The following is a 26,550-nucleotide window of genomic DNA, read 5'->3' on the forward strand; positions in this document are numbered from 1 at the left end:
TATATTAGGATGAAATCCTGCTGGCATTATTCCCATGAGTGGTCTCACTGAAGTCAAAGATATTATTTGCAAGACTCAAGACATTAGTCTAAAACATTGTACATGTTCTTATTGGAGAATTTTAGTTTAAGGGATAAAATATTCAAGATAGTGGGGAATTAGCCTTTGTCATTACCATACCTACAGGACCAGAATGTGTATAATACTTCTTTATTAATTAACAACTTTGTGGGGTTTTTTCATTTTTCAAATCAGGTGTAATATAAATGTAACTAAACATACCTTTTGCTAGACTAAATAAAGGCGCAAATACACACAGACATTATATATAAAAATTCAGTGCCTCAGTTTCTGCATCTGTAAAAGGGATTAATGATAACTCCTTTGTGAGGTCTCTGAAGATGACCCATGGTGGTGGTGATTACAAATCTATTACATGTAATATAAAAACATATTGGGCTAGAGCCTCAGCGGATATAAATAGGTACAGCTCCACTTTGAGATCTTATGGATGAAAAATGATATAAAAGAGTTTAGTAGTCGTAACATAATTTATTGTGTGCCAGATCCTAAGGTGCTGTTGAAGTCAATTTATCTCAGCTGAGGATCTCTCCCAATATGTTATATTATATGTAATCACTCTCACCATGAGTCATATGCAGAGATTGTACCTTGTACCTTCAGCACCAAAAGAACAGATTTCTACTGCCTGACCTACAAGAGTAACTCCATTAACTGAAAGTTATATTAGGCTCATCTTCTTGGTGAGCCAGCCACCAGAGAAGGGACACATCACACTTAATGAGTGTGTTGCAACCTCCTCCTGTCAGGGGAAGCTCATCCCAAATGTTTAAGGTAACCAGGAATTCATACTTCCATGCAAGAGTTATTCTGTGAACACTTATGTCGGTTCAAATTTTGCACTGGTATAACTGGGCATAACTCCAACTGAAGTCAAGACGGAATATTATATATAATAATTTAAACATACTTACCAAGGCCCAGGCATGAAACTCTTAGTCCAGATTTCCCAAGATTTCTAGAACAAACAAGAAAATGATTTAAAGAGAGTAGTATCAGATCCCATTGGAACACACGCAATACTTCAAGAAGGAAAATAGCAGACTGAGAATACTGACATCTAGTTTTGTTTAAACAAATTGTTTTCCAGCCAAAACATCCTCACCTCAAACATCAATTCATGCCCCATAAAAATAAAACTAAAATCTTGGCTGGGATATTATTAGAAATGTGGTCATTTTGGAATGGGGAGTTTTCTGGCTAGGTAGATTTAGACTTGTTGTTTGTAAAACAGCTTACCGGATGGATGATGAAGTGTGTGAAACTATTTTAAATTTCCACTACTGCTTTACATTGAAAGTTGGTTTTTTTCTATTCTATCCATGTCAGTGTTGCTGAAATGGAGCAAAAGCAGTGGTTTGATTAATGACAGCTGTACTGTGACCCCTACAGCTCTCCCAGGGTATTTTCTCTCTCTCTCTCTCTCTCAATTTAAAAATGGTACAAATTATAATTTAGAGCAGGTATTAGTACACAAAGTTTAATATAACACTATGCCAAAAATTTAAACTTGGGTGTCCTACAAATAGGTTCAAGTGAAAGTCAGAAGGAACTTTGGGGATAGGCTCGGGGTACAATCTCGGGGATATTTTGTCTCTGTGGAAGATCGTATACGGCAGGTCCGCCATAAGGGCTTTGAGCTTACCCACCCTCTGGTCCAAGTTGATAGCCTGTTGCAGCCACCATGGTGCTATTAAAATCCCTGTTGCCTTATCCCACTTGATCTTTCAGAGGTTGTGAAGCATGAGGGGGATGGGAGGGAAGACATACAGCAAGAGGCCTGGCTATTGCACTAGGAAGTTGTGCCCCGGAGCATTTCAAAAGCAATAAGCTGGGCACTTCCCATTTCCTTGGGTTGCACAGAGGTCCCAGAAGGGAAATCCCCACTGACAAAATATCCACTGGATCACTGATGAGTGGAGCTCCCACTCATAATCCCCATGAAAACACCTGCTGAGGCTGCCTGCGAGGGAGTTCATTACCCCTTGTAGGTGTACTGCAGAGAGGATGATCTGATGCTGGATGCAGCACTGCCAGAGCTTGATCACTTCCCTGCGGCGTGGGGCAGACCTTGCTCTCCCCCTTGTGTTTATATAATGAACAGTGGTCATGTTGTCCAGCTTGACTTGGACACGAGTGGACCAGATGAAAGGCTGGAACCTCTTGCAACTTTTGTGAGCTGTCCAAAGCTCAAGAATGGAAGGTGTTGGTGCTGGCTCTGGCCAACGAGACGAAGAGTGGGGGGAGGGTCCCAGATCAGACAGGCACCTCACAGAGAGCTCCATTAGATGCCCGTGGAGTCTAAACTCCGGAGACTGGCCAGTGTGAGGGGAAAAGGAGCAGCAGATCTCGTGCTTCAGTGGAATGTGTGATTCCCTGAAGCAATACAGGCGGCTTTCTGTGTGGGTCACTCACCAGGAAGACCCAAGGGGAGGCCAGGCAGGACTGGAAGCCTGGGATCTGGAGCATTCTAAATGACCCAAATGGTGGGGGAACAACAGGTGGGGACCTCCTCAACCCCCACCAACTAGATTTAAGCAAAACTACTATCTACTAAAACGAATAAACTGATTACAATATGCTACGGGTAGAAGAGCTAAAACTGGAAGCTACGGACACAACAGTTCCATCCCAGACTGTGAGTGCTAGAAAGGAACAGGAGGGGTGGACAGTTCAGGCCACCCTTCTGCCCTTGCTCGAGAGCACAAGGAGGCGAAGGGTGTGGGCACAGAGCAATGGACACTGCTACTGAAAAATTTCTAGTCCTGGGTGCACAGAGCGCATATGTACCCACAGTAGGACCTGCACTCAAAGATGAACCAGACTTTTCACGGTGATCACTAACTGTGTGTTCCTCATTTTCTGGGTGCCTGACTTGAGACCCCGCAGCCTCATTTGCAGAAGCAGTGAGCTCTCACAGCTGAAGTCAGTGGGAGTTGTGCTTTGAATATATAAAGTGCTATATAATGCTAAATATTCTAAAAAATCAGGTCCTAAGTGTCTGAAATTGGACACCTAAAGTTAGTGGACACTTTTGACCTTAATCTCCATGCCTTGGCTCCCCATCTGCAAAATGGGGATAATACCACCCTCTCATCTACCAAGGATATTGTGAAAATAAATTCATTAATGATTGTGAAGCATAGAGCTGATTGAAAATTTTCTGAAAGAGTTTTCTGTGAGAAAATGCTGATTCAACAGCATTGATATCTTCCTCAGGATTTTTTCTAAAACGTAAAACATTTCACAATGAGGGAATTTCTGTTTTCCAGCCAGCTCTAGTGAAGCACTTTAGTATTATACTAATGAGCAGCACTGAAAAGCCCATGAAGAAATTAATAATTCTGTATTCAGAATAGGGTTTGAATCGAGTGCAGTAAATAAGGCATTTGCCACACACTGAATGATGAGGAGAAAACAAAATAATGAATAGCTGCTCATTAAGGCCACATCTACACTTACGATGGCATACAGAGAACATACACTACTTGCCCCCCAGGCAGGGGTATAAAAAGCAGTGTAGATGTCGAGGCACTGGTTAGGCGAGTAAAGACATGCCTGAACCCAGTAGGTATATACCCTACACGGCTCTCTACATGCCGAAGCAGTGCCTTCCTCATTTACACTACTATTTTTAACGGTGTAGCATTCGACTGCCTAACCATTGCCGGAGCCTTTCCCTACCACAGGGAAAGGCTCTGGCAGTGAGAAAGGCTCTGACCCCACGGGAGAGGCAGCAGGGAAAGATTTCAGCAGTGAGCAAAGGCCTGGTGGAGGGAGGCAGAGGGGAAACGGCTTTGGCAGTTTCTCCATTGCCTCCCTGCTGCCAGAGCCTTTCACTGCCGCGTATAGGTACACACTGTACCATGAATGCAGCCTGCTTTTCCCTGGGTATGTAGCTACACATACCCTACACACCACCACCAATGCAGACAAGACTTAAGTGAGCATAAACCATCCCGAGCACGAGACAAGAGTCCTCCTGTGGGAAAAACAGTATGTGACCATGTAATTAAAGATTGTTAATGCATGCATACCAGAGGGTCGAATTAAAGTTTCCTGGGCAACCATGACTTTGGCATTTCCTAACTTCTGCGTTTGACTATCACCCTTAATAATGTTCTTTTAACACAGACATTTATATATAAATTACACATAAAACCTTGTATTTATATGTATGTGTCTATAAACACTGATTAATGTATTTCCCTTACTCATAACCGAGTGTCTTCACTTTTCATAGCCATCTTCACACTTGTCAAAATATACCTATCCATCATAACAATTAAACTACATGATCAACAAAGGATTGTGTCACAGGAAATCAAAACAAGTATATTTATTCAACTATCCAATAAAGCCCAGATTTTGAAGAGCAATGGAAGAGTGCAGTTTTATCTGTAGTAGTGTGTGGGTTTACACACAAAGAGAGGACATACTAGAAAGACAATAACCTTAACAGAACAGGACTGTAGACAAGAAAATTATCTGTGAGGCCAAGAAATATGCCACATTAAACCCATACCCTGATTTGAAACGATCAGCATAGTCCACAACACCCTTTTGATTATACCCTCCTGCGTTAATCTGTAAATTCTGAACTGTATCCATGGATTATTTTTTGTTGTTGCCAAGGTTAAGGTATAATTTTGCTAACCACGTACCTACCTTTCATTCAAGAGCCCTTCAAGAACTGAAGCCTTTGAACAATGACCCTGAGTTATGCAGCTGTTAGTGAGCTATTTAAAGTAAAACAGGCTGAAGAGCCTCCTCACTTGCTTAGAGCAAAGTTTAGTTTCTATGGGTCAAATCCTCAAGTCTATACTTGGGCCCTGGTCACTGCTTTCTGCAAGAAACTCCATGTGTGTACAGCTGTGCATGTGGGGGGGGGAGGTCACCTCCAAATCCTTTGATTGGGATTGCAGGTTTGCTGTGTTGTAGAAGAAGCAAGGGGGTCAGCCCCACCCCAGACCCTCTACACTGACCTCAGGGAGCTGCAAAAGGGTATCTCACTCGGCCTGCAGCACACAGTTTTCCCTGCCGCCCTTGCAATGCAACTCCATTGTTGCCATCTCCAGCCTGTGATTACCCCTGGAAACTCCACCTTTAAGGAGCTAAGCACAACACTTAATATAGCCTCAGGCTGTGTTGAGTTTCCTGAGTAGTCCTTTCAAGATTACAGACAGGGCAATCCCCATCCTACCAGCTCCACCTAATCCCTATAAGCAGGTCTGGAGATAGGAAGGAGGGTGCTGTAAAGCAGCGGATCCTGCCTTTATCCATGCGGGAAGGTGGAGACCTAGAGTTGGTCACAGTTTTTCATCTGAAACTTTTTTGGCAAAAATTGCAGATTTGGCAACACCAAAACATTTTGTGAATTTATGACGGTTTCACCAAGTTGCTGTGGTAAAACAAAACAAAACCTACAAAATATTTGGAAAAAATTTAAAACATTTCATTCTGACTTTTTCAAAACAAAATGTTTTGATCTTTTGCTTCATAATGACATTTTGTTTCAAAACTTCCTTTAATTTTATTTACAAATCAAAATCATTATCAAATGATCAAAATCGAAACAAAACATTTCATTCGACCCAAAACAAACTTTTCAACTTTTCAATTTGCCAAAATTTAAGAACAAGTTTTATTTTGAGTTTGACCCAAAACATTTTTTTAAATTGTTGGTGAACTGAAAATCTGTAACTCACCCAGCTCTAGACCCTCATGGAATGAAGGCTTGGAAGAGTGTTTGGAGTGAAGAGAAAAAGCTAATGAGCACAGACTCTATCAAAGCTGTTCTGTTGCTCAAGTGAATGTTAGTGACACTTGTTCAGTGCTGGAAAAACTCCTGCACTTCAAGAAAAATGCATGTGTCACCGCTGAGAACTAACAGTAGTTTGACACCAGCACATGTCAAAAAATGGTACTGTCATCTTTTGCAGGAGCATTTTTTGACTCTAAAAAGGTTGCCAAAAAGTGTCCTGGGTTTTGATTTTGAAAATAAGGTCACCTTAATAGTGGCAAAAAGTTTGTCACCAACTACGTAAGAATTATTGGACAGCATGATGGAAACTCCTCCTTTTCTCTCTTAGGAACAACTCAAGGGTACTGATCCTGCAAATCCTTTTTCAGGTCAGGAAGCAGGATTAGGGCCCTCATTTTGCATCATTTAGGCTGGGGAAAAGATGGAAACCACAGGGCTAAGCATGCTCATATGTTTACAAATACTTTATTTCAAAACAAACTGTACATGGCAAAAGTCTTTTTTGAATTTCCTTAGTACCTAGACCTGAATGCTTGTTATCTTAAAAATGAAGGATGGAAGTTTTATAGCTTGGTGAGTTTCACTGACTGATAACAGCGACTTTCATTTAAAACTCAGCACCTTGGAAGACAAGGCAACACTGCCAAATACGCATAGGGTTGCCAGGTGTCCAATTTTCGACCAGAACGCCTAGTCAAAAAGGGAGCCTGGTGGAAGCCAAAGATTTAAGACCAGAGGTTTATTGGACTGTCACCATGAAAAAAAGAGAGGAAAGAAACTTGGAGGGGTTGGATAATTGAGATAAACTTTGCACACACAATAATGTAACTGGGATTTTCATCTGCAATTAAAATAATTTTTTAAGTGGATTAAAACCCAAAGGAAAAAGAAAACAAATGTGGCCTTTCCATTCATGTCTTGTGAAAAACTTGAGAAACCAAAACCAGGAAACAAACTGGGCACTCTTCTTTCACTGACAGGTTTCAGAGTAATAGCCGTGTTAGTCTGTATTCTCAAAAAGAAAAAGAGTATTTGTGGCACCTTAGAGACTAACCAATTTATTTGAGCATAAGCTTTCGTGAGCTACAGCTCACTTCATGCATCCGATAACTCCCTGCCTAATGATATCCAGGTAGGGTCGTTTCCTTTCATTTGAAATTCACCAGAACATAGTGTATTGCTGCCATTTGTTTTCAGTCAATCAAGATCATGCAACATAACTGACGCTGTATCTAGGAATTAGTCAAGGAATTAAGTACATAACCTGTCAGAGGGCAATCAAACAATCTTGGTACTCAACAGAAGCATCCTGCTGGTTATAACTGTACATTATCTTGACGGTGGCTGCGTATCTTCTCAGCAGAAAGCCACCTTTCCAGACAGAACTGAGCGTACAATAAGGAACTTTGTTGTTCCTGGAATTGGATGGGAGAGGATTTTTGGGGGAAATCATGGGAAAAGGAAAATACCACTATGTGGACCAGAGCCCACATTTTTTTCCCTCAAAGAGACTTTGAAAATCTTTCATCTCCTCTATTTTTATTTTTCCTTTTGTCACTGCTTGTTTTAGGTGAAGACCAAGTTTACATGTATTTTATCATGTGCCAGGTTAATTTAACACTGTAATTACCCATAGCCCACTAGGAACCAAACAATCCTTGCTTGACTGAGATCTACTTATGAAATAGCAAATCTTCTAGCATCTTGAGTCTTAGTTCTACCTCCTTCTGTCTGACTACATATTTGTACTAAACTCATGCAACAATCACCGATTAGCAAGTGATGTGCATCTTTCTGCATACATTTGTCAGCTTAATTTCTTTTTATGTCTTACATGAACCTCCATAAAAATAGGGAGTTATTTAAGTTGGAAACACTGTAGCATTACAATACAAGACATTTTAATCTGAGAGTTCAAAGTCTAAAATGATAACACTGTATTAGTTAATGGATAAGACAAGACAGTTGCTGGTTTTTAAGTAACAGGGGCATACCACAAAAATGTTTCCTTCCCCCCGCAAAAAATGTGGAATTTTCCTTCAAAGTTACACTGGATTTGAAGTCCTAACCTACAATATTCAGTCCTGGACCAGTGATAGGTTTAAGGTCTCATAGCTTGCAACCTCCTTCTTCCCCTCCCACCTCCTCATTCAAACATTTGTTCAGTGTTATCTGCTGCTGTGTTCAGTATAATTTAGACTGTAAGGTTCTCAGGGTAGGACCCTGTCATTTTGGGCCTGATCATATATTTGTCTGTAAAACCTCATGTACGCTTCTGAAGCTGTAAAAACAACAGGCAATTATTAGAGTTGGGGGAAACAATTTTCCGATTGTCCAAGAGTTTGAGATTTAAATTTTTTCCCCATCCCAAAAAGTGGAAATCTCAGTGTTTTGTCACAAACCAAGCCACGTGGAGTCAATAGAAACATTTTATTTCAGTAATATCAAAATATTTCATTTAGATTGTGACCATAAGTTATTTAATTTAAAAAAATGTCATTATGAATCAAAAAATGAAAATTTCATTTAGATAATGTCAAAATGGGACATTTCAATAATTTGGGATTTTTTTCAAAAAAATTCTGAATCAGGAAATTCATCAAAACCAATCCTTTCATGTGAATTCTTTCAGTTTCGATGAATAAGCACTTTCAAACAAAAACAAAAAACTTTACTTGGAAAATTCCTGACAAGCTCTAGTAATTATATCTACAACTTGACATGACTTAATGTACCCCATTGGAGAGCTTGGGTTCATAGCTGTCAAAGGAATGCAGCCTCAATTTCTGACCTTACAGAGTGCATGATGATGGACCTAACAATTATAAACCCTGATTTACAGAAACATGATTTAAGAGTTCTTAAAATTGTACTAGCACTAACTTTTCTGTCACTCAGTGGCTTGTATATCACTAAGGCAACAAAGCTTTCTAAGCAGAGCTTGCAAAAAATAATATTAATTAACAATATTTAAATATTTCTCTCTAAAATATGCTACTACGAAAAAAAAAAAAAGTTTGGTGTCAGATGGCACAAACATGCACTGCTACTCATGTAGGGTTCCCTGCACAATTCACTCCTGGCCCCAGTGTGTAAGGTCAGACCAAATTCATGCCTATTAAGGGATGTTTAGAAGAGCCCAAGAGAGTTGGGTGCCTAGCTCCCTTAATGCAAATCCCAGCCTCAACTTTTATCAGGCGCACGGTCATGAATACTAGATTTATCCATAAGATACACAGCATATAAATCTTAAAGGAAAAGTTTAAACTGACTGTAATGTGCAGAATGACAGGTAGCAAATAGGAGTATGGAAGCCTGGCTGATAGGGCTTGAAATTGCTGATGGCTGGCTAAGAGAGTACTGTATTTACTGAAGCTGTTTCATGAGAAAAAGTTTATCCATGCCTGCTTCAGTTTCCTTCACAGATGAATACATTTCAAGGCCAGAAGGAACACATTAGATCATCAAGTCTGACCTCTGTATATCACAGGGCATAGAATATCACTTACTCCTACAATGAGTCAAATAACTAGTGTTTGACTAAAGCACATCTTCCTGAAAGGCATCCACAGTCTTGATCTGAAGACATCAAGAGATGGAGATCCATCACTTCCCTTGATATTTTGTTACAATAGTTAATCATCCCTCTTTTAAAAAAAAAAATGTGTGTGCCTGATTTCTAATACAAATTTTTCTGGCTTCAACTTCTAGCCATTGTTTCTTGTTATCCCTTTATTCATTACATTAAAGAGCCCTTTTATACCAAGTATTTTTGCCCTGTGAAGGTACTTGGACACCATAATCAAGCCACCTCTTGAATTTCTTTTGATAAGCTAAGCAGCTCAAGCTCTAAGTCTCTCAGAGTAAGGCATTTTTTCCAGTCCTTGATCCATTTGTATGGCTCTTCTCTATACCATCTCCAATTATTTAATATCCTTTTGGACACCAGAATTGGATACAGTATTCCAGTCCCACTAATGCTGTATGCAAAGGCTACTGTCCTGTTTATACATCCAAGGACTGCATGAGTCCTTTTTTCCACATCACCACATGGTGATCTTATGTTTAGTTGTTCGGCTTTGAACATTTTTGCTTCATATGCATAAAAGTGGAAAATGAACCAGGGAACTGAGAAATCCAAGCAGTTAAAAGGTGTCTATCTAAACCATCTAAATATTTACATCATGCCCATCTGGGGTTATTAGGAAGACCTAACTATGCCATAATGTCATGTAAAATTTCATTTTCTCATTAAGGTGGTCAACTGAAAACAGCTGTGTTGCACATCTAGATAACTTAGTGAAAATTACTGGCCATCCAGCTCAGAGAAATCTGACTAAGAACTGTATTTAAAGTTATATCTAAAGTCTGAAATGAATGATCTGTTTGTGGGAAAAAATAATGGCTCCTTGTTTCTTTGACCCATTTTCCAAGGCAGAAAATCTCAACATAATTTTGTTACTAGTAGTTACTGTTGTATCTATGGTACTGATTCAGCCTCATTACTATAATATCTAGTCCTTCACAGCCTAATGTATTTATCCTCGCAATACCCCTGTGATGTGTGGAAGTGCTATTATCCCCATTTTACAGATGAGGAACTGAGGCACAGAGAGACAAAGTGACTTGCCCAAGGTCACATCAGAAGTCTGACAGAGCAGGGACTTGAACCCAGGTCTCTCAAGTCCTACTAGTTCCCCCAATCACTGGACCATCCTAGTGAATACTCTTAACACACACAAAACTCTCCAACTTTTTCCATTTAAGACAATTTGCTTAGTTTACTACCTAGATAGATTAATCCACATCCTCTTAAATATTGCCCCCTTCTAACATAAAAACAAAAACTAAATATATAGAATGAATGAGCCTTAAGAATGAAAACTTTTTATAGCAACATTAAAAGGTAGTACCTTAAGGGGACACTGTCAAGTTAAAAACTATCACACCTGGCTGGAAATGTTTGCCAACTATTGTCATAAATAACACAAGAGACATTTGTAACAAATATTTCTCTGTATTTTTTCAGCTTATTTCATTAATTTGACAGCACTTTGTATATAACTGATTACTTCCATAGTTAGTTTTCTCTAATACATATGTGGTTCTAACACACAATAAATTAGAGAAAAATCAAGGAAAATATGATTGTATAGCCACAAAAATTGGCAGGTGGACTTGGGGAAGGTGTAGTATCAGATACTAGCTTTTACTTTTAAAAAAAATTGTTTAGCTTTCCAGTTGACAGTGTCCCTTTAAAGTGAGGGTAAAGTATATCCATAGAACATTGAAAGGAAGCCAACATTAAGTGTATGCCTACCGTGTTCAGCCCTTTCCATTTAGAACGGCTTGATCCTGCACTTAATTCCATATGTGCAACCCACATAGAGTCTAGAATTTTGCATATAAAAGGGCAACAGAAGAGACCTCACAGCAACCAGTGATTTTTATAACCTGTGTTGTTATTAACATGGTTCTTTTGTTTTACCTTTTTGTCTATGCACATGCAATATCAACGCCACAACAGCTGTGAGAATGCTATTTAGTTCTAGGTAGGTGTCGCATGAACACTGGGGCCAAGTTCTGCCTCAAATGGGCTTCCACAGAAGTCTCATGGGTACAAATGAAAGCAGGATTGAGCCATGAATACATTTTTTTAATGCTAGAGTGGTAGATTTATTTCTAATCAAATATGATTTAATTGGGGATCGGTCCTGCTTTGAGCAGGGGGTTGGACTAGATGACCTTCTGAGGTCCCTTCCAACCCTGATATTCTATGAAGGACTCAGTGATGGCTTTTATGAGCCAGAGCGCCTCTGGAGCAGACACACCTGGAGGCACTGTGCCTTTGAAAGACATTATACCTCTACAGGGCTTGGAGGGAGCCCAAGGAGAAGCATCAACAGAACTTCCCTCCTTGTGACCCTTTGCCAGTACTGCAACCAAATTATAGCCTGTCCTTTGGACCAAAGGGCTCCCCATGCCCTCTCCCCACTCTAGTGCTCCTGTGCAAGGGGAGGCATAGTAGCCCTCAAAATTTGGTGTACACTTCCTAACCGATTACAAAATGTGCAGGGCAGTAAAATTTTAGGCTTCACCTCTTCACAATGGCCCTGGAAATAATACAGAAGGGCTGACCTCAAAATGGAAGGAATAGCTCAGTAAGATGCAAAAAAGGAAGAGATACATACGAATTAAAGTAGCACTTACAACTACCCTAAGGTAGTTTCTCTCAGCTGGTGGGTTGCAACCCCTCGGGTGGGGAGGTCACAAAAGACAATCGGGGGGGTGGAGGGGCATGAAGTGTTGAAAAAATTATTACAAACTAAAGCAAAAAAACCTCCCTGCCCTGCACCCTGTGCACCTTACACTTCAAGGCCAAGTCTTCTCCGTCAACCTCTTGAAACCCAGACACAAATAAATGACAGATTATTAGTGTTATCAGAGAGATATTTTTACTCTTACTTTTAGAGTAAATGGAATGGGATTTCAAACGTTTTTACCTTGAAGGGGTTGACAACATGAAAAGAAACATGGGCACTAGGCAAAAGCTAACTGTTGTTCCCCTTTGGGTTTACAAGCTGATCACCATGTGGCATCAAGAAGGAATTTCCCTCCATGGCATAGGTAATTGGCCAGGTACAGTAGGCACTGGCCACTAAAGTATTTGACAGAAGTGACTGACAGAGAATGGACTAGATGGCCCATTATTCTGTTCTCTTTTGGTAACTGCTTTGTCCCTGGGAGAGTTTAAAGGAAAGAAAAACAATAAACCATCTTAAACCTCACTAACTCCTCTTACACACACACACACACACACACACACACCCTTTTCCATTCTCCTATATTAAAAAAAGATGCCTCTGGGCTAAGGTCTTGACATGTTATGTGTAAGGGAGCTTTTATGACTGCATTGTAAACAACTAAAAATAGATTTTTAAGATGAAAATACTGATGGACCCTGAAGGAAACACAAAACCCATCACTACCTGCTCAAAGTCTAGCACTTAAAAGTTAAAATGCAAATATATTAAAGCTGTCTATATGGATTAGATACAGAGATATAACATTTGTGGCAGGAGAAATGCATATTGGTCTCAGGGGATTAGAGTTTTGCTTTACTACTTGAAATATTCCACCCACTACAGCATTTTCTTTAGGAAAGTCAAATTCCAATTTGCCTTACTAAACAATTTATAGTTATTTTGTAAAATAAATAAAAAGCCACAGTCCTTGTCATGAGATTCTGTACCTTTCAGGGTCAGATTCTGCCTTCACTTACCCATATGCAGAACCAGTGATGTCAGTAATGAGATTGCATGGATATAACTGAGGGAAGAATTTGTCACATAGAGCTCTATCTTTTGGTCGTGTGCTTACGGCTCAGAATTGTGAGCCAGCAGATCCATGTTCTCTTCCTGGCTTTGTCAATCTTCCTGTGTTAACTTGGGCAAGTTAATTGGGCCCAAGTTTTTAAAAGTGGCCTATGATTTTAGCTTCCACAATTTTTGCCCACTGAAAGAGAGAATGCAGGTGCAGCTCATCCCTGAACCGTAATAATGCAAACCAAGCAGCTCTAGATTTTGCTCAGATTACAGGCCAGGGCAATAGAACCCAGAATCTTAAGGGCCAAATTAATTCAATGAAGCAAAGCTCAATCACAACCGCAAAGGGTCTGGCCTTGACAGTTTAATGACATTCAGTTTGAAGGTTCTGCTAAATATAATCACTAAAATCCCACATATCTGTGTCATGAGGATATACACCTCCCTACCCTTATTTTCATCTATTCAGAAGTGTGTGTGGCTAGAAGCCTCTCTTTCTCCTACTGCACTGACTGATGGTGTATTTGCAGGGAACAACAACAACTGCGGTGCTTTTACGTATGGAAATTGTAACAGGGGCTCCTTGTTCTATCCTCTGAACTTTAGGCAGCCTATGACGTCCAGTCACCTAGTAGCAGTTTCTTCTTCTAACTAGTAGGTGGCACCATGTGAAATCTTATTACTCTCCAGGGTAGCTTAGAATAGAATGGAAAGTAATTGCTACACTTCTGCTGGGTGATTGTAGGCGTATCCAGAGAACAAAGTGCTATCTCTGTCAATGCAACGTAGTGGGATAATGGGAAAATAGATGATTTCCAACATTTTATAATTTAATGGTGTTTTTAATCACACCAAGAAATATCCAATTTCCAAATTTCACTTCCTTTTATTTAAGCCACCTTGCTGCCTTTATTCAAAAAACTTACATCAGTGGAGAAACAGCCCCTTACAGCAGCTCACACTTTGTCCCCTTGTTTTTACTTGACCTGCAACACTCGAAAGTGGGTTTGACCCTCTGTATATTTAGTTTTTGTTTTTAAGTTGGAACGCAGAAGCTGCTTTCCACTTATGAAAATTTCAACTAGCCTTTCATGACTTCTGAGTCACTTCTTATGAATACTGAAGGAGAAGCCCTGCTTGAATTTCCAGCAATTCTCTTTGCCAGGCACTGTTGCTATTCACTTAGTGTACAACATGCAATGAACAGAATATTTGACAGATTATACACCCACAATAAAGAGGGCTTTGTATGACATCAGCAAACCATTATCTTACTGCCAGACCCTTGCTTGCAAAATGAGGTTTTGAAGGTATAGTTCAGTGCCTACTTGGCAGCTTATACAAACATATCCATAATATTAAATACAAAACAGCAACTAAAAACTTCAGAAAAATCATTTGTCTGTATATTTAAAAAATAAGCAAACTGCGGGACACATAGTAAAACAGTCATGAAAAATGTGACACCCTGAGAATAAAAGCACAAATTTAGTCACGAAAGTTGTCCATCACACACTGCTAAGTCAACCCCTACAATGGAATCAGAAAAAAAACCCAAGACCTGCACTGTGGAGCTGGATCATTGGTCAGGAGCCTGCAATCAGAGATCAGTCTTGTTACGGTCACTGCATAATATTAGTAGTGTTCACTTCAGAAGGGCCAAATTAAAGAAGAGAGGATGAGAGGAAAAAGAAGGGATATTTGAAAAACTACCTCTCCTACAGCCTGCATCTTTCTGATCACGGCTGTAACTGATATGCAATGGTAAGCTGGTGCTTATTCACTGTGTGGGCGAGATTCTTAGCAGAATAGTGCTGTTGAAGAATTGTGAGGTTTTGCATTTATCCACAAAAGGAATTATGGAGGAAATACAGTCATCTTCATTACAGTTGTCAAGAGTAAAGCAATTTTATCTACTTAAAAGTAGGGAATGTTGGAGTGGAATATGTCATGGTACGTGGAAATAAAAGTGGTAAATTGCTTCAGTAGTTCCCACAAACTTTTCAGAATGCTACCATATGAAATATTTAGCAAGCCACCCCACTAATTGACAGAAACTACGTAAATTGTTTAACAATCTCAGTACCACGTAACATATGTCCACCGCGTTTGAAATCTGGACCAAACATCTTCTTCTGACTGCATGTAAATATTGTACAGTTTCTAATGCCTCTAAGCATGGAGTTTAATGCTGCTCGGCAGACTTTTTTTTGATTATTATTAACATGGATACAAATATATTGCAGTGAATACTGAAAGATTAGCAGCCAGAAGCCATTCCAAATGTTTTAAATTTGGCCATTTGTGTTTGATTATGTCACAGCTGCCTGTTCTAATTAACATGAAAGGAATGTGGACTGAAGTGACGGAGCATAAATATGCCACTGCCACAAGAACAGGACATAGAGAAGTGTATTTAAAATGGGTTCTCAGTCCTGGCCTAATGTTATTCATAAAAGTACTATAGTTATCGTGTTGGTTATCTTTAGATCAATGCTTTGTCCCAAACAGCGAAGGACCTTGGGACCCTGAATGAAAAAAAATGGAGGCAGCAAAACTGCCTGCTGAAATAGATGATTTGCTTTTAGTGTGAGAGACTGTAAGAGTCCTTCGTGTTTCAGTGCCAGTTTCTTAAGAAGCTTAAGTCATAATACTTTCTAGTGAGTTTTGTTACACGGTGGCAAATCAGCCAGTGCCAGTTCAAGTAGATGAGGGCTCCTTTCCTCGCTGCAGGGCCCAAGATTTACCATCTGACTTGCCAGCCCTACCCCAATCTAACCCACCTCTTCTGCCACGTGAAATGGGAAATTCAATACCAACAGAGACGAAGAGGGGGCGGCAAAAAGCAACATGTCTGAAACTTGTGTGTTTGTGGAAAGAGTTAGGGGAAGAGTATGAGACAAGGTGGGTTATGTGACCCACTCCATCTCTCAGCAGCCAACCCTTCTCCCCAGTGCTTAATTTGTAATGAAAGAGGTGCTGGGGCTCAAGCAATGTTTTGCTTTAATAACTGACGTGGCAAGTCCAGAGGTGCCGGGGCTCAGCCCTGGCAAGTCCTGGCACAAATTAAGCCCTGCTTCTCCCTGGCAAGCACATTCATAAACAAGATCAAGAAAACCCAGAAACATAGCCAGTCCTAAAGGTGAAGTCCACATGGGGACTAGCCAGTTTCCTAGAAGGTAACAGAAATGTCTTCTCTTTTTATTTGGGGAGAGGCTTGGAAGGATTAGATTCTTATCAGTAAATGTAAGTTAACATATTTTGCCATGTATACATAAACCAATGAAAAAATATTTCCATTGATAATCAAAATTTACTGATAGGGAAAGAAAGAAAAATACTGCTTGAGAACCTATTAGCATTTTATTTAAAGATATTTACTTTTTATATTTTGACATGTGATGTTGACAATTTGTGTTTTAATGGCTATAAAGCTTTACGTTTTTGAATCTGCCATTAAATCTACTGTCTACTGTCATTACATAATTATTGTCTGATCCCTCCATTGTTAGACCACTCAATTTCCTACAACTGTGAAAATTTAAATAAATAAAAATCTGAAAAATTGATTAAACATACTGTAAATATTATCTGTTGAAATTATGAAAAAAATTGAATTCTGCCAAGCGTGTGTGTGTGTAAATAAAAGCCATATTTTTATTGTATATAAAATACACACACACACAGTGTAAGTATTGAGCCCATTTTCCACATAGGTAATCTAAAACACAGGGAAATTAGGTGGCCCAAGGTTACACAGTAAGTCTATCGCAGAGGTAGGGACCCAGATTTCCTCCCCACCCCCATCCTAGATTTTAATAATTGGATTTAGTCCTATATTTTTGTCCTTCCTCACTGGAAAGATATACTGGAAACTGAACTCTTTCTGAGAAATCAGAAATCCATCTGCAGCACTTCCACACTGCAGAGAGAGCCTGCAAATATATTGATAAAGTATAAAACTCACAGTGTACTTTATTTATGGGTACCATAATTATCTTAAAACATTATACACCATGGATTATAGGTTGGCCCTAGAGAGCCTTAGTTTAGAAATGCTGAACAGGAAACAATTATAAAGGCTCAATTTTACAGCATAGCCTTGTACTAATAAGAGAATATAACATAAGAGAGTTTGCATTTAAAGATATTATACATTCTCAATCTCCAGCTATTTAAGAATGTCCTGATTTCTACAGTAAGCAGCTTTGTATCCGGCCTGATGACTGACAGTTAATTATTACATTTCATTTCATTCCAAGTTACATTTGAGTAAGAACATCCGCAACTCCTACAGCATCTTTTCTTTGTCCAACTTCAAAAATAATGGAATAAAATTGGCCTTTGTACAGTATATGAGAAGACCAAAAAATTAAGCTTACATCATTCATAATTCTCAGCCCTAGGAGCTGAAATATCTTAATCAAATTCCTTCAGTCAGCACAAGTGTCTCTTGGTATACATGAGAAGGGTTTGATTTACACCTGGGAGTTTACAAAAAAATCTGACCCATGTTTAGAATCTTAAGTGTCACAGCTAAACTGTGAATGTTGAGAACACTGTGGTGTGAGTTACTGAAGAAATTTGCCATTTGTCTTTTATGGGTACAAAGGAGGATCACTGGGGAGAAAGGGTGGTCTTCATTTAAAGTACTGGGCTAGGAGTCAGGAGAGCTGCCACATACCTCGCGTGTAATCTTAAGCAAATCCTATTTCCCTGTTCCTGTGGTGGGGACTGTAAGACGATGTTTGCAAAGCATGATGGGATCTTTGGAAGGAATGTGTTCTAGAAGTGCAGAGTATTATTTATTATTATATTGTTCATGGTACCAATAAGAACCCCTTAGCTTTATTATAGTTTGCAGTTCTGTAGGTGTCTTTCATTGGAGAATCTCAAAGCACTTGACAGATGTTACTGAATTAAATCTCTCAGAGGCTCTGATCCCGCAAGGCACTTAAGCATATGCTTAATTGTTTTGCTTAATCAGGACCTAAAGGCATGATTCAATAACCATGGAAGTCAATGGGAACCTTCAATGGACTTCAGCAGGGGTTGGATCTGGCCCTAGGGGTGCAGAAAAAAAAAATCCATCCTTTCCATCAGAGTTGTACTGCCTGGAATGTTATTGCTATGTCTATTATGCTGTTTGGCTGCTTCTCTGTGCCTCTTACAGAGACCTAGGGTATGTCTACACAGCAAAAAAAGACCCATGGCAGTGAGTCTCAGAGCCCGGGTCAAATGACTCGGGCTTGTGGGGCTTGCGCTGAGGGGATAAAAATAGCAGTGTAGATGCTCGGGCTCCAGCCTGAGCCTCAACATCTATCTTGCAATTGTATAGCCTTGTAGCCTCAGCCCCACAAGCCCGAGTCAGCTGAAAAAGGCCAGCCACAGGTATTCTATTGCAGTGTAGACATACTTGGAGACTGTCTGCCACGGGTCTTTTCTTGCCATGTGGACGTACCCTAGGGCTCTGTAAGAGGCACAGAGGCAGCCAATAAGCATTTAAGACATAGCAATAACATTCCAGACAGAACAACTTTGATAGGAGGGGCAGAATTCTGATGATGTGGTGTCAACAATGTGACAGCGTCTTTGGTGATCCCAAATGGGCACAGGTAGCCAAAACCCTATCCTACCTATTCAGTTGAAGTATTTATAGAGCAGAATAAATTGTGCAGCATTCATTTTTAGGAGACAAAAGGATTTATACTTTCATAAATATATTTCTGTTAGCAATTAGTTGCCAAAAAAATTGTGATATGGTTTTGTCTTCCTTTATTCCTTATTTGAAGAGAACAGGTAGAGAGAAAATATGAGATTCTACAATTGGCAGTCATAACCTTTTGAAAATGAATGTGTCCCGCATTCTGTTTGTATAACAATTTACAAGAATCATTAAATGCTATTAAATTAGGTTCTGAGCATGTTATTTTTATTTTGTCTCTTTGAACCACAGACTTTACTGTGGCGAGCAAGAAGCATTTTTAAATCCAGACTAATAGATTTCAAAGATACCCAGTATTGCTGCAGATGAAGTGATTTATGTTGATATTATTGTAATGATTTTATAAATAAATACCTGTTCGGATTTTAAATCAAAGTTGCTAAGGAATTAAGTAGTCATAAAAAACAACATTGCACTGCAGGGGCCTTGAATTCCCCTTAGTGCTTTCTTGGTTTCTTTCTTTGGTTGTCATATAAGCAATTAATAAAATCAACCTTTGTAAATTGCTCTCCATTTTGAGATCTCTCATTGTTCTTGTTTCCTAACATCACTGGCAGTTGAACTTTGCTTTATTTTCTCAGTGGTTGCATCTACCGTGAAGATTTTTTCAAAATGGTTCTGTGCATTTTTTCAGTGTCATTATTGATATCTATTACAGTAGTGACTAGAAGCTCCCGAATGAGATGAGGGTGTCATTGTGCCACCTCTTGTACACACACATAGTAAGATGCAGTCCCTGCCCGGAAGAGCTTACAGTCTAAAGTCCCAATCCTAAATGTATCTGTACAGGCAGACTCCTGTATCCATGCAAAGTCCAATTGAAGTCAGTAAGGCACTTCCACCATCTGAGCAGATGCAGTTGCAGGATTGGTGCCTAGATAGTCAAGATAGACAAAAGAAGTGTTATCTCCATTTTACAAATGGGGACTGAGGCACAGAGACAATAAGGCCTGGTCTACACTAGGAAATTAGATCAGTGTAACTATGTTACTCCGGGGTAAAAAAATCCACCCCCCTGAGCACCACAGTTAAACTCACCTAACCCCTAGTGTAGACAGCGCTAGATTCACAGGAGAATTCTCCCATCAGCCTAGCTACCGCCTCTCAGGGAGGTGGAGTATCTATGCTGACTGGAGAGCCACTCCTCTGGGCATAAGTAGTATCTTCACCGAAACGCTACAATGGCAGAGCTGCAGCATTTTAAGTGTAGACAAGCCCTAAGCTACTTACCCAAGATCACATATGATGACTGTGACAGAGCTGGGGATCAATTCCTAAGTCCCAGTCCAGTGCCTTAACCACAAGACCATCCTTCTCCTACCATTTCTCTAGCATCACTGCAGCCCCATTTGACTGCACAGTGGTGAGAGTGCTGGGGTGGACTGTCTAAGTGCTTGAACTGAAAGCGTAGTTAGACTGCAAGACTGCAAATATAATATTGCCTTCAATTTCCTTCATCCCAAACCTGTACAACAAAAAAGACCCTTAAAAATATACACCACCTAAAAACCGAGCTCTTTTAAAAGAATACCCTTGCTCCAAATAACCTCCACTCTGCAAAGAAGAAAGTATAAAGAACCTGAGACACAAATATCTTGCATAGATGTCAAGAAATACAAACCTGACACCAGTTCTGATGGTGACAAGCTGCAGTATAACTGCAGCTTTCCAAAAACCTCAGATTTGCCAATGCCAGTGGGTTTCAAACCAGCATTGGGGGGAAGTGGGAGGGGGGCAAAATCCAGCTGGAAATTGCCTTTCTTCCTTTGTCTCCTACCTGCTGACAATTGATTAGAAGAGAGAGTGTTTTGGGTTGATGTATCGGTAAAACTATTTCCTTATAAATAATTTCTTCCCTGAGATTCACAGTCCAGAAGCTGAAATGATACCATTTTGCCTGATACAAAAACCAGTAAAACTTTAAGGTTTCTCTACATATCACTTCAGTAGAGGGAAAATAAAGAAGAGCCATCCTGTTCACCTATAAATAGTATGCAAAGTCAATTGTAGTCAGTGGGAGTCTGTCAGCTTTAATGAGCTTTGGATCAGGCCCACAGTCTGTTCAGATGTTGTTTTTAAACTTCAGAAGCAAGTGCAGTGACAATTCTCCAACACCTTGAGGATCTGAAACAATACCCCAAAGAACAGGAGCTTGATAGTCCCAACCCACCCCACTTCTTCCAGGTCCACGGACGTACTATAGATACATACATTTAACGTAATCCGAGTTCATTGTGCTTTGGAACAGTCCCTCAGGAGGAGGTATTTTTCCTTTAAGATGGTTCTGAACCAAGGCCCCAGCCAGGTAAGAGGTCCTTGTACTGTTCCAGGTGTTTTCTCACAGATGAAAGATAAAACTGAGGCCCTAAGTGATGGTGCTCATTAAGATCCCCTGGTCTGGTAACCTTGGTGTCCTGGCCAATTTCCAACTCTACTAATTACATCCTGCCTACCTGCTATAGCCCTTGTAGATTCAGGTACATATGGTATTCCCTTCCCTTTTTCAAAGCACGGTTGCGGGACTTTAGAGTCACCGAACTGCTGCTTTGCTCCTTCTCAAGAGACATCTCTGTTGCGGGTGAAAGCATCTCTGTAGTCTGTGAAGCACTGTGGCACCATTGTGGACGACAGGTGTCACATGAATGTAAAGTGCAGCTACAGTAACACTACACCCATTTTGCTCAGCATTGTGTCCTGGAAGGTTGCAGAGGGAGCAACATGACTCAGTGTGTACAGTAAGAACTGACGTTTGTATTTAAAGTTAGTTTCCTATTGCAATGAGCACTTCGAGTCGATGAAATTTTAAGGTTGGCTGTTCATTTCCTAGGGGCTTTGGGCAAATATTTTCTTTGCTGTTGGTAAAGCAGGGCAGGCATTATGGGTGATCGATGTCTCCCAGAGGTTGTGCTGCAGGGACCTGCTCAGATGCGAGAATTGGCAAAAAAAAAAAAAAAAAAAAAATACACAGGGGTCCACATGGACAAATGGCAATCTAAACTGTGTCTATGTAACCCTGCTAATGATATACTAAATCTGCACTTTAAGTAACCTCCTCCCATTTCTGCTGGCTAAAGAGAGGGAATATTTCTACCACTTCCTGACCCTCTGGAAGATGCTAAAGGGGGTGATGGTGGCAGCACTCTGTACCAGGCAGGCCTTCCACATGCCCACAGTGAGAAGATTAGGGGGTGCCAGGTTGCAACTTCCTTAAGAATCTGAGACGGGGAGCCAGGGGAGGGGAATTCAGGAAGCCAGCCCTTCCAAAGGCAAAACAGATAAGATGGAGGGGGGCAGTCTTGGGTCCCGTGTGAGGAGTGGAGAAATAGATCCTACAGGATGGGAGGAAAGGGAGTCACTAAGCAAACTGCATCTGCCAAAAGCTCTCGTTCACCTGAAACGATGGCCAGACCCACCGCCTACCTCAACCGCAGTAAGGCATTAGCTGAACTGTTGACGCAGCCCCAACTCTGATGCCTCCCACCCCCCGAGATGAGAATGTGTTTTCACAAGCCATTTACATAAGTAAAGACTGAGTGAAAACTGACGAAGGACAGCAGGATTTGGTCCCTTAATATTAAAAATGTGGGTGCCTGATTCTCTACAGTTTGTACCTTGTGTAGTTGTTTTCACCTGTGGTAGGTTGATGTTGTGATGGATTTGGAGCTGCTCTGTAATAATTTGTGAATACTGTATGTTGGCCTGGTTATGGGGAGGTTCACTTTATGAATATACTGATTTAATTTAACAGAGGGCTGTTGGGGAAAACAAGCATGAAGTGAAAGAATGGTTCAAGATGAGCCACTCCTCGGCAAACACTAGAGAGGTTAAGGGACAATGGCAGAGCCACTGGCTCTAAGGCCTCTGGTTCTACCTCCTGCTGACCCACAGGACTGGTTGTATCCAGAAGGGCCAAAGCCGAGGAATACAAAAGAGCTATAGCAGGCTCTCTCCCTCTCTCTCTCAATCTCTCTCTCTCAAGAGAGATGAAGTAGTCGTTCAGGACAACCAGACAGACACAGGGACCTTGATGGGGTATCTCCGGAGAAGGTAGCCCTGCCTACGTTACTATCACGGTAAGACTTTAGGTAAGATAGACATACGTGTAGACTGTTGTTTAAATTCTTTTCTATAAAAGCTTTGTTCCTACTGTTCAAATACACAATGCCTTGGATTAAGAAGGATATCTGGTCAGCATATACCACTGGTCATAGACCTCCAAAGTGAAGAACCAGAGGTGTGTGAACACAGTCAGACTTGGACCTGCTGGGTAAGTGCAGTTGACACAGAGGGTGCTACAGCCCAGGGCCTGGTCTAAGAGTGAGAGAACTATGGAATCCAACCCCAGGAGAGGTAAAGGCAGGAGGCCTGTCACCTGCGGGGGTGCACTCAGAGACACCCCAAAGGGAACAGATGGGCTACTAGTCCTGCAACCCTGACAGATGTAATCCCTACCAATCTAATTTGGTCACACTTTGCAGCCACTTTGCACAGGTGTAAATGACAATAGAAGGCACAAAGCTGTGGAGAATCAAGTTTACAAGTGGAAATAACAATAGGCTCTTGACTATAACAATGTTTCTGGGTACAGCTATATGAAGGTTTCCATAAACCTTTTGACATTCCTAGGCCAGTTCTGTGTTTAATTCAGACAAAATTCAGCTTTCCTTACTTGCATGCAAATTATCAGGATCGACCTCACCTCTGATTAGGGTCCTCATCAATAAACTCATGCTAACAGTAAATAGTGATCTATTCTTCCTGATCTCACTCTATCTCATCAAGAGTAATTCGATCAGAGTTCAGTATGTGGCTACTGGAAAAAACTCTGGATGGAATTCTGCAATCCTCGTGTTCTAAAGACAAGGAATCTTTTATATTGTATCATCTTTGGGACAACTGAAGTAAAGGGAGCTACACTTGTATAAAGCTGGAGTGAGGTCAGGATCAATTCCTCCCCACTCTTTTTCTTTTAAATAGATGCAGTCAGTTTCTTTTAAATAGATGCAGCTATACAGGATGTAGCCATTTCTGATGAGTTGTGTTGGCAGACCTGTGAAAATGTCACAGGTACTTTAATACTAGTTCTTTAACATCATATATTATGTTATGTCTAAGTTAAAGCACACGATGAATTCTTCCCCACCCACCAAATTCAATTACTAAGCAAAAATTTTGTCTTTGGAAGAGTCAGTACTTCATTTCTGATTAGGAGATGGGCTAACTTTGATGTGTGACTGTCATGTCATTTCATTTCACAACCCACAGGTAATGCGACTCATGGACAGAAATGAGCAGCGCATACATGCTGAACACAGTTTACTCTAAAACAACCGACATTGCATAAGCACTCACTGAGTGAGAAAAGCTATCTATAGACCAATACAAGATCCCAGAGGAGGTTCACAGTATGGTGGGCAAAGTGCCAGTTCTGAAATGAAATAACTGAAGTGGGTAAATGGCATACAAAAACACACAAAGCCAGATAATGCACTAAGGAATCAATCCTCTTTCCACTGAAGTCAGCAGAAACTTTGCCACTGACTTCAGTGAGTGCAAGATCAGACCACGGTATAAAATGAATATATAGACTATTATTTAAAAACAAAACATAGAATAATGTGTTAAAGAATAAAGACAAACCAAGGAGGCAAAAGTCAGAATTAGGAAAAGAGAGAAAACGAGTTTGCTTTATATAGGGCCTGATCCTCTGTTGTTTATAGATTGGGTCCAAAACCTATTCAAGTCGATGGAAAGGGCCCTGTTAACTTCAGTGGAGCTGATCAGGTTCCTACACCATAAAGCAGATGTTACTCTATTGTGGAAATGATTGTGAGTAAAGAATGGTGTTAAATTATTGAGAGTGGAGAACGAGACACAGTGTCTCTTACCTGAATGCTCTGCACCCAAATCTTTTCCCATTGTAAGTCTTTCACTAAAAATTAACTACATCTTATACAACACCTTTCTTCCCAATGTAACCTGAAGTGCCTTTTCTCTGGCTGTGTCATTGTCCAGCTTGATTCTGCTCTCACTTCCACTGAAGTCAATCGAGTAAAACTGGAGTGAGAAGAGAGAACAGGCCCCGGATGTGCCCCTCATTGCAATACAGTAGGTGTAATCTTTATGCTTTTTTTTTTTTTTTTTTAAAGACACAGGAATCACTGTATGCATCCTGTGGGCAGAATAGCAGCTGTTTAGTATCTCGTGTTTACATTTCACATTCATATTCATGTTTAGTATTGTAAGGATACAGCCAGAATAGGGAGAAGACAAGGCAAACCCGAGCCTGCCACTACACAGACCTCTTTGACCACCCAAGAGCACACTTGTCATCGAAGCACATGTTGTGGCCCCGCTTGCTCTGTCTGGATTTCTCTGCAATGTCACTGTGGCATGAAGAATAGTCTACAGCTAATGTCAGAAACCAGTCTCTTATAACTGACCTGACCATGTGTGTACCTGGCTTTGATTTGCCATGCTGCACATGGGCCCCTCTGAACCAATTTCAAACAGGACAGGGTCAATATGCAGCCAGCATTCACACATGGGATCCCACATGCAGCTGTGGCCAAAGACAATGTCACACAACACTGACGACTGCCCTCTGACCATTTTTGATGGTGGTCTAAGGGCTCTGCACTTCGCTGATGAGGCTACCGCAAACGGGCTTGGCAAGCTCGCACCCGATAAGAAGAAAGTATCTCATAGTAATGCCACACATCAGTTTAGGACCTGAACAGACAGACTAGGGAACTGCATGGAAAACATCACTATCTGTGATCCTCTTGTCACTCCTACAGTCTCCAGTGTGGATTCACCCTTTACAGGCAAGTTTCCCAGCATACTTTTTTGATCATTTTAAATATGGAAGAGACATCTTCAGCTCTCATATTGTCATTCTGCAGCAGATCGTTACAGACTATGTACTTCTTTCTCTCTTAACTAGAAAGTACTTTTAGTACCTATTATATATTTTCTCCTTTTTTCTTATTACTGCGAAGGTATATCCCCAGAGTTAGGATATTGGGGCTACTGTGAAAACATTTAGTGATCACAAGTGGCCAGAGCTTCATTTTTATGCTTCATCTAAAAGACAGTACCTGTAGTAGCCCAAAATTATATCAGGTCAGTTACAACTCAGGAAAGAACATCACCTACTGCATCACAATCATAGCATTGGTTGTAGGACTTAGGTTTTCCATAGAGATCTTGTATTGCTTGTGAGGTCTGGCAAAATCACCTCAGGTGATTAGCCCATACATGTGTTTAGAAACAGAGAACAGCATAGATCCTTATCTTTATCTATTACACTGATCAACTTTCTTTCCAACTTTGTGATCAATTTTATCTTGTCTCCTTTTGCTTCCAGTGAAAATGGCTAAAATCCACAGAACACTGCAGACTAAAATTAAAGGCAGGCCAAAATGGATTAAACATCTTGAGAAGTGGTAAAATTTTATTTTCATTTCAACTCAGTGAATGTTCCCTGGCTTGGCACACTTGGGGCCAGATTGTACTTGACCATTGTGTGGAAGGGAAAGGCCAACATACCTTACTCATTCTGCTCCCCATGAACATAACAAAGCACTGCTGAAGCCCCCGCACTGCCCAAGTGCAGGGACTACTGTTTCAGTATTGCCAAGTCTCATGGAATA

The 26,550-nt window shown here is 40.5% G+C and overlaps 1 protein-coding gene across 5 annotated transcripts in view; it reads right to left on the reverse strand.

The window, feature by feature from the left end:
- The window catches only part of KCNAB1 (potassium voltage-gated channel subfamily A regulatory beta subunit 1), a 167,635-nt gene that overhangs the window by 83,684 nt on the left and 57,401 nt on the right, over positions 1-26,550 (reverse strand). For 3 of the 5 annotated variants that reach the window (XM_074963731.1, XM_074963736.1, XM_074963735.1), the window contains exon 2: positions 996-1,039. The exons of 1 other annotated variant lie outside the window; for it this stretch is intronic. In XM_074963731.1, the coding sequence (XP_074819832.1) occupies positions 996-1,039 (44 nt within the window). Of the gene's footprint in view, positions 1-995; positions 1,040-4,749; positions 4,781-26,550 lie in introns of those variants that run through there. One more of the 5 variants, XM_074963737.1, reaches the window with a different exon arrangement.

The sequence above is a fragment of the Natator depressus genome, chromosome 9, assembly GCF_965152275.1.
Source record: "Natator depressus isolate rNatDep1 chromosome 9, rNatDep2.hap1, whole genome shotgun sequence".
Taxonomy (NCBI): Eukaryota; Metazoa; Chordata; order Testudines; family Cheloniidae; genus Natator; species Natator depressus.